Genomic DNA, 12,485 nt, shown 5'->3' on the forward strand with positions numbered 1-12,485 from the left:
TGGCCCCAGGGCACTTCATCACCTTGGGATGGATTTACAGATCCAACCATTTAAGCACAAAGATATCTTTGAATGTATGAAACCATCCCACAAGTCCTTGCTTGTTAAAAGATTCAGAGGCACACATGACATTTCTACAGCTGCTTAAAATGCCAGAAACACATCATTTCACTAATTTTGTTTTAAAATCAAATAGTTTTGCAGTCATTCATTACTAACCTGGCAGTTAAAGTTGGAGAAATAACAACGGAGGTAAAAATCTCCACCATAGCCATTTTACAAAGATCAGCTGCAGATCCTAAGAAAGAAAGTGATCTGTTTTTAATTTAAAGCATGATAAAGGAAAATGTTCTTCTTGGAACTATGGCACAAGAATGAAAAACATCTGAAGATTATGAATTATAAGAATCTGCAAATCTAGCAGACTCAATTCATGTAATATGTGAAATATCAAAAGAGTAATAAATTAATTACATGTTAATTAAAACCAGAAAACAATAATATGAAATTAGATGTTAATTAAAGGTGACTTTGCCAGTGATGGCCAGGAGTTGAAAGATTGCTTTTTATAAGAAATGTCTGAAACTATCTAACTCTAAATTGCAATGAAAGTTTACCTACAAATCAATTAACACTTAATGTAATAAAAGGTTAGAACATTGATTCAACACCACATATCCATTTGGAAACTTAATTTTATGCTTTTTCATATTTCCATGTGTATGTAATGTATATTCATTACATTACAGTGTTAAGAGCAGCGGTGCATAAAACAGTGTCATGTTATATAACAGATTACATATTTCTGGTGATCAAGAGGCAGAATGACTCTCCAGGCCTGCAGTTTGGTGAAGGCTCCTGAAGGCTCATTTTGAACCATGCAACAGGGATCCAATACATTTTACATAAAGATTTATCAGATAAAATACAGAAACAAGCCATTAAGTAAGGATTGGAAGCCATAATTCTCCTTGTCCTATCAGATATCCTAAATGTACAAGACTACAGACATCTTTTTCACACACCTGATGAATTTTGTATTCTTTCTTCCAAATGGTTCAACTTCCAGAGTAGGGAGAAAGAACAGCCATGTGGGCAGATGATAAGGGCACTCTGCTGGGCGATAATCATAGAATAACAGAATATCTCAAGTTGGAAGGGACCCATAAAGATCATCCACTCCAACTCCCTGCTCCTTGCAGGACTACCTGCAACTAAACCGTATGACTAAGAGTGTTGTCAAGGTTCTCCTTGAACTTTGCCAGGTTTGGTGCTGTGACCATGTTCCTGGGAAACCTCTTCCATTGACCAACACCCTCCCAGTGAAGAACCTTTTCCTAATGTCCAATCTGAACTTCCCCTGATATAGCTTCATGACATTTCCTCATGTCCTATCTCTGGCCACCAGACAGAGGACATCAGCACCTTCTCCTCTCCTGCCCCCCTTGAGGAATCATAGAATCACAGAATAGTTGGGGTTGGAAAGGACCTTAAGATTATCTAGTTCCAACCCCCTTGCCATGGGCAGGGACACCTCACACTAAACCATCTCACCCAAGGCTTTGTCCAACCTGGTCTTGAACACCAGCAGGGATGGAGCATTCACAGCTTCCTTGGGCAACCCATTCCAGTGCCTCGCCACCTTTACAGTAAAGAACTTTCTCCTTATATCCAATCTAAACTTCCCCTGATTAAGTTTTAACCCGTTACTCCATGTCCTATCACTACAGTCCCTAATGAAGAGTCCCTCCCTGGCATCCTTATAGGCTCCCTTATAGGAAGCTGTAGACTGCCATGAGGGGACCCCTCAATTCTTCTCCAAGCTGATCAAACCAAGTGACCTCAGCCACTCCACTTAAGTATTGCTCTCAAGACCTTTCCACATCTTGGTGGCTCTCCTCTGGACACCCTCCAATAGTTTGATGTCCTTCTTATGTTGAGGTGCCTCAAACTGCACACAAAACTTAAGGGGGGCCTGCACCAGTGCAGTATCGGGTGGGGAAATCACATCCCTTGACTGTCTATGCTGTACTTGATATACCTCAGGACACAGCTGCCCTTTTGTCTAAGACAGAGTATGTAAGACATTTAGGAGATAGATAGACTTAACACCTCTTCTTCATGGTTTTCTATGACAAACTGCCTTCTCTAAATCCCATACTGAGGCTGTTTTACTCATTAACCATATCAAGTGCAGATCCAGAGCTGATCATTGAGATGGCTACATTTAGCTTCAAATACTTCTCTTGTTTTCCTGTTCAAATATGCAGTTAGGTAGAGCTGAATTATAAATGAAGAATATTATGCTGTATATTGGTAAAAACTATTGAACTGGGAAATACTAAAAAAACATAAAAAAACTATGAAAGAACTGTGGGAAACCCAGCTGTAGTAAGTTAAAATACAGTCCTCTTAATATTGTCATGTACCAGAAGTTTTCTGCTATCAGTTGGCTGCTACCATAACCGACATGCAAACTGCTTAAAATAATTATACTATTTAATATAATTATAACCCACATGTGATAAATGCAGTTTAGTCACTGTGATGTTTTAACATAATTAAGAAAGTTTTTACAGTCTTAAAATATCTCATAGCTGAAATCCTGAAATTAAAAAGACTGTAGTCTTGAATGAAATTTTTAATAAAATTTGGGAATACTGAATAGTTCTTATTCCTTCCTTCATCACACCTTCTAACATTACATGCTTTGAATAACAGTTACAATGCTTTTCATAAGATTCATCCTCCAGTATTACTGAACCAACACTGAAATATGATAATCTTATTATTGTAGTACTTGTGTTTTGTAGACAGCCCTGTGACAGCTTTGCCTGAGCTCCAAGCTCTTTGGACAGATGGACATAAGCAAGTGCTGCTCAGAGGCCGTGCACCTTTATTAATGCTACACTGTACACTCAGCAGGACTTGCTGTATTAGGTCCAGCATCGTGCCTCTAACTGGAGAGGGCTGCTGGCCAGTTGGATGGAAACCCAGGTACATGGAACACAAGCCTCTGGAGAAGGTGGGACAGGCATGCCCAGTGTTACAAATCTGCTGCAGATTTTATGAGGTCATTGTAAAATTTGACAGTTGGGTGACTACTAAAGCAAGGCAGCCATCACTTGAGCACAGTGATTATTCAAGCAACAGGGCGTCTACTAGAATTCTAGATCTGTACATATCCTTGCACGGCCAGTACTTAAATTCGATTACTAATTATAAAGAGATGGAACAGGACAAATACTTAAGTCATTTTTTAAATGAAACATTAATAGTATTGGGAGAGGAAAAAAAAAAAGAAAAAACCCACATGATCGTCTCAAAAAGAAAATTCGAATCACTTTTTAAAAAACACACCACCACCATGTCTAGAAATCACTTTTTACTTGCCTGTAAATTGTGCACTTCCAACATAACTTAATGAAAACCCTGTCAGCATCATCCAATTGAAAAAGTAATTCTTCCAAGCAGTGGCTTAGTAGGGATCTAAATCTGCCAGCTCAGTTTCTATGGTTTTCTTTAGGTAGGTATATGCTGTACAGTCTTGCGGTCCAAGTGATTTAAAGAGTGTGTTAATGCATTAGATTAACTAACAGTTGAACACTTTATGCTGACTTTCACATTTCCAACCTATACAGCAAATTTACAATGTTTTCTGTGAAAAAAAAAACCACCTTTTTTCTTGCCCTCTACAAAACTAAGTTTGAATGGTCCTTAGAAAGAATGAGTTGGGTTTCAAAACTAATAATAACAATGTACAATTTCTGCAACGTTGATTATTTCTTAAACTAAAACTATCTGGCACAGTAGAAGTTAGAATCTGTAGACAGCATAATCACATAAACCTTCTTGGAGTAACAATCAAAACAAGAAAGGAAAAAGTGTTAAGACAGCAATATATCTGAAACACTGAATTCCAGATACTCTCTCTATACATAGTATGCATGTATACCTGTATTTACCTATGCAGAGCACTGTAGTGTATTAGAACACTGATACTGTTATTATTATTATGACACCATTTACTGGCAAATTCCAAGGTAAACAGAATATATCATTTAAACTTCTCTTTCCTAATAAAGCTCATGCCTCAATAGTTGAGTCTCATAGGCTAGAGAATATTCATTCTTTTGAGATGATCAGAGGAGTTGTCCACTAAAGCCAAGCACAGACAAAGAGGGAGGTAGGTGAGCAGGATTTTACCTTGAATGACAAAATTGACCGCCTGCCTCTCCGCTTGTGTGCGTAGCTTGTAATCCTGTGCATTGATATTAGGCAGTGGTCTTTTACGTCCCATGATGGAAACCACATAACCTTGTAGGATTTAAATAGAAATTACTATTCTTAGAGTGATTAAAATTAAATTTCATAAATTCATTTTACAGATAATATCAATTTTTGTAATTATGTGCTGCCTGAGTCTATTTCATATTGTGCCCTCTGAAAACAAGCAGAACTTCTCTTATTTAAACCTTAAATGCTTATTGTATTTTTGGTCTAAGAATTACTTCATTCAGAGAATTGGTCCATGTTATACAGGGAAAACTTCTGTTCATTAAAGCTCTATTTTCATTAGGAACATCTACTGATATACCAGCAAACTCTCTCTGTGGGAGAAGAAACTATAAATACCTAGCAGAATTAGCTATCTATCTATTAGCAGCCATAATTAGAGCTTTCTATACAATGAATATTTTACTTGGGAATAGTGAAGAAAAATCAATTTGTAGAATAATTAAATCATTAATGACTATTTCCAAAAATTATCAAATAGTTTTTTGGGGAAAAAAAAGTTATAACATTTTCTTTATGCGGTGATTTCACATCCCTTTCACGGAAAAACTTCCTTAACTTTAGTGTTCTGGGGTTTTTAGTTTAAAAGAAATACATGAAAACACAGTTAAAGCTTCATGTTAAGCCTAATTATCAATGATCTATTTTGCCAAAACAACTACTTTGGAGTGCAAGTGAAGTGAGTTCAGAGAGGAAAAGAGATGGGAAGATCCTCATGTCAAAATCACACACACAAAACCTTCTCTCAGCTTACCTTCAAAACTAAATTTATTATTCTAAGAAAAATGAAAAAACATCCACGTTAAAAATGTATCTTTACAAGATCTTTTGTTATACAACTGGTTGCCTTGACTGTCCATGAATTGTGAATAGCTACCATGGAAGTTCAGACTGCCACCATCTCCTCTTTGACAACCAAGGTATGAAGCACATATGGTAAGAAGACCTCTCCAAACTTCTCCATAACTGTTTGGAGACAATACTATGTGTTGTCTGGGTAGGGACAACACATACCCAGACTTATGTGCAGAGGATGAAGATCATTCTGCTGAATTAATACAGCTTTCTGTGAATTACTGTACTTCCAGGAGCACTGATACTAAAAGTACCAGTTTTGGAAGAAAGAGCTGAATTATCTGGAGGTTAGGACACTCTTTGGCAAATCAGTCTTCCCAATTCAACTAAGACTCCCCATGAGGAAGAGTATCTAAAGAAGGAATTCTTGAAATGTTGGATTCTCAGTGAAAAATAGATCTACTGTGATATCCTTATTCCTGTGTGGTGTGTCTGCACAACAGGATCACCCTCACAATACTCATCGCTGATGAGCATCCCCAAATACCATCTTTCATACAATAGTGGCAGAGTATGGGCCTGTGGTCAAAGATTAATCTGCAAATACATATTTCAATGAGGTCTTACTTTAGCCTTTTCTTTTACTTTGTTGATAATTTCATAAAAAACAATATAGTAACATATAAACTCTATATACACCAACAAAAATACCTTAATCACAAATATTAATATTATTCATATGCTTATCATGTCTAAACAGAGCATTGAACATTCATAACATCTAAATAATATCAGTCAAGTGGGTGCTGTTCACCTTTGAACTGCAAATAAGTAAATATGTTACCCTACAATGAGCTCACCAGGTTGGAATGTTTTTGTTGGGTAGTTGGAATCTGAGGTGGATTAACAAGAAAAATACTAAATAATGTCAACATGCTGCAGATCTTTTGAGCTTGTACAACCAAATCAGTTTGTTCTTTTACATTCATAGGTAAGAAAATGGTTGATAGAAGGGGACAAGAGGAGCAGTGAGTACTAATTACGCAAGTGTGGTTTGATGTCAGTCAAGGACATTCGTTACAACACTCTTGTCTACTAAGCTCATAAACCAGATTCTTTATCACAGGAGTATGGCTACTGAAATTCATCCACCTTTAAGAAAATAATGCTCTGTTATTTTAACTAGATCAGAATATATAATAAATGCATAATATTTTACTATATATGTTATGCTATCTATTTTCATGACTAGAAGCCAGTTATGTTTTTATCATGACATTCACCCATACAATGATGCAATATTATAAAGCACATTTAGTATTTATTTCTACAAAATGTCTTAATACTGTATACCCTATTAGGAAACAAAAGAAATACATTTTGACAGTTCTGCTAAGTAGCTTTCAAAAGACAGTATTTCAAGCATCTCTATTTTTCTCACCTCAAATTACCACACTCTTAGGATTCACTAAATATAAATGAATGTGTAGACTAACAACAAATAGGATGCAAGAAGAGTTTGCAGCTGCTGGCTCCAAGTAGCACTCTGCACACATCTGTCATCACAGATACCACCTGAACTTCAACAACATAAATTCTGAATGATGGAAACAAAAAATATGTAAAAAAAAAGAAAAAAGGATTTGTAAATTGGTTCTTTGACTAAATGGCTGAACTTCCATGGTCCAGCAGCCATGTACAGAATTTATTAAGTAAAAGATTCTTTGGGCTTTTTTGTGTTGGAGTACATTATGTGTCAAAATGATGCAGCACAACTTGACATTAAGGAGAGTTCATTCTGAGAACAGATGTCTTATTCTGTTAGCATCTGTCTGAGAAAAGGCAGACAGGCTTAACCAGTTCTTTTATTCACCAAGAATTGATATTTCATCTTTTTTTCTTGTCCTGTAACTGTCTAATTTGGGTTAAGCTGAATCTTTATTTTCACTGCTGTCAGACAGTACTGATGCGTAAACAAAAATATGTTTACGGGTTTTGGATTACCTTTATTTCGGCATTGTTCAATGGTTCTCTTTGTAAATTCATGTACTTTCCTGTATTTTTGCATAAAACTCTCTATAAATTGACTGGCTTGAAGAGGAGTAATTCCCAGGCAGTCAGCAAGACGTTCTTTACCTGGTGGTAAAGAAATTATCTTTATTATGCAATAAAGCAGAATGGAAATACACTAAATACAATAGCACTACTACATTCACAGTTACTGGAATTAGTTAACTTTATTTACCTCTGTAAAAGGGGACAGATTCAATACTCTACAATCACATTTTAACAAATACATATTTAACTTGGAGCTTGAATGTTTTACTGAAGTTACTGGATTCAGAACATACCCCATAAGAAGTATATAAGAAGTATGTAATTAAGAAATTCCTAATTATATCTACAATGTAGTTGAAATATCTTTTTTTCATAGAATAACTTTGTTGCTTTAAGTATCGTTTTATTAGTTCAGTGTTGAAATCTGCAAACTTTGAGGAGTAGAACAAAGAATTTGAAAACCATCTTAAACACAAATGTGAATGAAGATCTAAAAAAGAATGGAGATGTGGCTGGTTCAGTTTAGCTAGAACCTTTGAATTTGTTGTAAAAGCCACAGGGAAACTTAACTGCTGAAGCAATTATAAGAAGTAGCCTGATACTAGAAAGGCCATTAGGAGTCTGAGTGCCACAGATTTCAAACAGTCATGAGCTCCTCAATGTCTGTAAAAATCTGGGTCCAAGTTGTGAAATAAAAGGGTTGGAAAAAGAAAAGAAAAAAACAAAACTAAAGCAAAACAGAAAAAGCATTTCAACAAAGAGAGAAAGGAATAATAACTTTTAGACAGGATATAGGTGCAAAATACATATTATGCTGGAAGTAAGAGCATTTACAAGATAAGGTGGAAAAAAGCTGAAGACAGTTTTCCAGAGTGTGAAAATATAAACTAAGAGCTACAGTTCAAATACATTTATAAACCAAACAGTTCCAGTAAAAATAAACCATACATCAACATTAGTCAGATGAGGGTTGAAAGACGGATATATTCATGTCAGCTGCACAGCAATGCAAACCCAGCACTGTGTTTGCAAATAACCTAAGTGGAAAAGCAATGTCTCAACGCACCAAAGGCACAGAATAGATATTGTCACAGTAATACTGTCAAGCAAAATTATCTAGTGTTTTTTACAGAGAAGATTTCAGCCACCTAAATACCATCACTGTCAGTCTGATGTGCATTTCGGAACAATTCTGTAGCATTTTGTTCTCAGTCATGCCAGGATCTGCACTAAGCTGCAGGAACACCAGTCTGGACAAGGTGCTGGAAGAAGAAATTCATTAGACATCCACAATGACTCTTGCTGAGTTATTATAGGTCTATAATTTTATTTGACATCTAATTAATTTGGGTTTTCTTCCTGGGCCAACAGAGGACAAATCTACCTGCTAAAGCACATGTTAACAGTGAGGAGACTGCTGCGGCTTCCTTAGGGAACTGTAACATCTAAGTTTGTCCATGTTAGCCATTTAAAGAACTATCGATATACAGAACAAGGTACTGCATAATATAGTAGGAAAATTAAGCCACAATATCAGCAAGGAAGTCTGAACTATTCCAAGGAAATGCAGATGCTGGGAAATAAAAAAAGAGAGGTAACTGTGTCAGATCCTGTTTCACAATGCAGGAGCACAGGCCATGTGAAGCAATGCTCAGGAGAGGACTGCAGCTTCCCTCAGGACTCTCCTTGAGTTACTTGTGCCAGGGAAATTGTTAGCGGCAGCTTATGAGTTTTAGTGTTCTCCATTCTGTAACATCATCTTTCAAAACTGAAAATACCATTAGCTTTCCATTTAAACACCATGACATCCCTCTGTGTCGATTCAGGGCTCAAACATACTGCCATTGAATTGAATTAATTCCTTATTTTACAGGTGTTTAAGTGCTCTGCGCTTTAGTTCTACATGATGACTGTGGCAGAAGCAGGCAAACTGAATTGCTTCAAACCCAGCAAAAGACAGTAATACTGTCATCCCTCTCAAAAGTTGGTGCTTTATTAAAGTGCCAACTCCTAGACATAATGAGACTCTTCTTTCTTTATTATACTACTTTCTATCCCCCAGGATTATAGAAAAGACCTTGAATATATGAACCAAGTACAACCTAAAGCTAAGAAAAGAAAAAGAAAAAAAAACCAAGATCCCTATTTACTACATGAAAGGTTTTCATTAACTCCTGTAAGCATAATACATATATACAAGCAAGCTCCTCAAGGATTGTGCCTGCATTTTGCAACCACAAAAGAAGTGAAATAAATATTATTCACACTCTTCAGTTGCATCAAAATGTCTCCTTAATGAAAAGTTAGCCATCTTTGAAAGGAGACAAACTGTGGGTGGAATTCAGCCCATCGGTTTTAGGTATCTAACAAGAAATAGTTTAATGATATCACTCCATGTTATGTCTTAACTAGTTTCAAATCACACTGCTAATGAGCTGAAGCATTCAGGCCCTTTACCTGCCCTCACTTGAGATGGAGGCAAAGCACAAACAAGTAAATGGATACTTAAATGAAGCACTGCTGCACTGAAATGTTTAGTGTCTGGTGCAGAGCAAGTGAGGGAGTGCCAATACTCTGCTTAATCTAATCATCTAAATTCTCCATAGTATGAGTAAACAGCCACAGGCTCTGTTGAGGGGGGCTCTAGATCCGGTAACTGAGGCATTGCCTTTTCTCCACTGAAAATTCAACTGGTGGAGATTCAGTCTGATAAAGTCAGGTTATCTGCCTGTTCCAACCACAGTGAAAGGAACAGATAGGAAATGTGCAGCATCTGCATGGACCAAGGGGCAGGGCTGTACTGCCTGCATTTTGTGAAGTACTTTAGTGAATAAAAATTCAGGCTGGAAATGGGAGACTTGATTCCAGTCTCAGCATGGGAAGGTCTGAATTGACATTGCAGGAAGGCAGTGCTGGGCTTTTTAAATATAGATGTTAAACACAGATGTTTAAAATGCCATACAGTTTAATGTAAAAATGCAAGTGTGTGTATATATATTTTTATTCTTGTATGAAGGTATATAATCTACGCACACATTTCACATAAAAAAAAGATATTCTGGAGAACTGAAATTGAAGTGTTTTTCTCCCTTTTCCAGCTGAATGTCCTAAACAATAAATTGAATGCCCTTGGCCAGCTCTGCCTTTGGTTCAAGCACTATTGATGACTCACTGCAAAAAGACAGTTTAGAAAGCAGTCTCACTCAGGAACCCAAATGTAGTTTTAAGTGCTTCCAAGTTAAATAAGCCTGCATCCTAGGGCTCTCATTTCCTAAACGAGTTTTCCAAATACTCATCTTCTTTAGGGCTTTTGGATTTCTCCAGAAGACCTACATAAAAGTTTAGTTAGCTGCTCACTAGAACAACTTCACAAGTGCTTGTAGGCTGATGAGACACATACAGCTGTGTTCCCAGAAAAGGTATGAAGCATAAGGACAGTTGGGCATCATTTAAGAAATGGCAGGTAGTTTTGGAAAGTACAAAGAATGTCCTGACTTATCTAGGACCTGGGCAGGACTTAGGTACAATGGGTAGCTGTGGATTTTTGCAGCTTTTCTGCAGTTGTGAAGAAATGGCAGCAAACATTCAGATCTAAAGTGAGAAAACGCTTTTATGTTGTGAGAGTGACAGAGTACTCTCACAGGTTGCCCAGGGAGGTTGTCAGAGTCTCCATACTTGAAGACAGTTCAAAAGCTATCAGTACATGGTGCTGGGCTCTAGAAGTCCCTGTTTGAGCAGGGGGCTGGATTTGATGACCTCCAATGATCCCTTCCAACCTCAGCCATTCTGTGATTCTATAGATGTGTTTTGAGACAATATTAGAGCTCTTCTAATTCCACTGAAGTCATTCTCATCTCTGTCTATACACTGACAGAAAGCAAAGTCCACTCAAACTAATCTTAGAGAAAGACAAATGCTTCAGTTGCACCAGCAGCAAATCAATACATCAGAGTAATCTTTGTATATGGCAATGTGGCTGTATTAATTTGATAATTTTGATAGTGGCTAGGTAATGTAATTGATTAATTATTAATTTTATCAATTATTTAATCCTTGGTAAACATAAAAATTTAATACTTGTCAAACTTCTATTCACCTTTAGAAATTCAGTCTACTTATATAAATTATGTATGAAGTACATATCTACTGTAGCACCTTACCTGCTCCATACACCACTGCGTAAACTATACGCTTTGCTTGCTCTCTATCAGCGTGTTGCACTTGTTCACTTGGAATCCCCTTCCTAAACAAACAAACAAACAAACCAACCCTATACATTTTCAGTTAAAACTAATTTGTTATCCCCACAGAAAATATATTTAAAGTCAATAACCACTTAATAACTAAAGACTTGTAAGATATGATCAGAAGCACTTAAGGACTGTTTTCTTCAGCCAGGAACGCACAATTTCCTCACAAATTTTGGTGATGATAGTCCATAGTAAATGAAGCTATTCTAATCTTCATCTTCATTTCTTCTAAATCAAATTCTGGGCTGGGAAAATCCTACTGCTATATTATTAGTTCTTTAGGATGAAAAGGATTCACTATTGACCCAGGAGAAAAATTAAATCTTTCCAGCAACAGCATTTCTTCAAGACATGATGTATATAGAGACTCAAAGTGTACGTCTGACCCAAAGCTTATTTAAACAAATATTTTACTAACAGGAATATCCAACCTTTTATCAAGAATAATGATTGACAAAAGCATGCGCTGAATCTCTCCAGATATCTTACAGAGCTCCACAAGGATGCTTCATAAAACAGCAACAAAAAACAACTTCATAAAACAGCTGCTTTTTAACTAAAGAGTGTAGCTAGTTTACTTCCACCAAAGTATTAACCTTTCTGGTTCCCATTCACAACTAACTGATGTAAACAGTCCTACAAAATGGGTGACAGATTTAGCAATTTGCAAATAAAAAGCTAAGACTCTGCAACCATCAAGTATGTGCCATCTATGCTTTTCTTTATCCAAATGTAGCTTCAGAAAGAATGCCAACATTATTGACAATTCAAACACATTTGGTTTAAATGGAAGCGCACTGGGAGAAACCTCGATCATCTACTCATACTCTGAAAACAACTGCCTACATAAAACGTATTTAGAACTTAGAGATGAATTGCTACAAGAGATACTTGAGGATATACACACAATTTGCGAGTAAGCCTGTTCATGATTATTTGGCTGCATTTTTAAAAGCAAAGTTTGCTATGCTTTGTTATGAGAGTGTTTGGCCATGAAAGGTGTTTTGTCATGAAAGTCTGGATGACAAGCTTTGAGAAAATGGCATATTTCTGTCTGTCTTCTTCAAGAAGAGCCTTGCACCACTA

At 36.6% G+C, this 12,485-nt stretch overlaps 1 protein-coding gene across 7 annotated transcripts in view; it reads right to left on the bottom strand.

Annotated features, from left to right (window-relative positions):
- POLN (DNA polymerase nu) overlaps nucleotides 1-12,485 on the bottom strand; it is a 95,575-nt gene that overhangs the window by 22,934 nt on the left and 60,156 nt on the right. For all 7 annotated transcript variants that reach the window (XR_009745889.1, XM_061467340.1, XM_061467316.1 and 4 more), the window contains 4 exons: nucleotides 11,310-11,392; nucleotides 7,096-7,227; nucleotides 4,207-4,317; nucleotides 220-298 (listed from right to left, as the gene is read on the bottom strand). Coding sequence is in view for 6 of the 7 variants with exons in the window: in XM_061467340.1 (XP_061323324.1) it covers nucleotides 220-298; nucleotides 4,207-4,317; nucleotides 7,096-7,227; nucleotides 11,310-11,392 (405 nt within the window). In the remaining variant the exon portion in view is untranslated. The remainder of the gene's footprint in view (nucleotides 1-219; nucleotides 299-4,206; nucleotides 4,318-7,095; nucleotides 7,228-11,309; nucleotides 11,393-12,485) is intronic.

The sequence above is a fragment of the Pezoporus flaviventris genome, unplaced genomic scaffold, assembly GCF_033815535.1.
Source record: "Pezoporus flaviventris isolate CSIRO_AGI_PZ_B2104156 unplaced genomic scaffold, CSIRO_AGI_Pfla_v1 ptg000002l, whole genome shotgun sequence".
Taxonomy (NCBI): domain Eukaryota; kingdom Metazoa; phylum Chordata; class Aves; order Psittaciformes; family Psittacidae; genus Pezoporus; species Pezoporus flaviventris.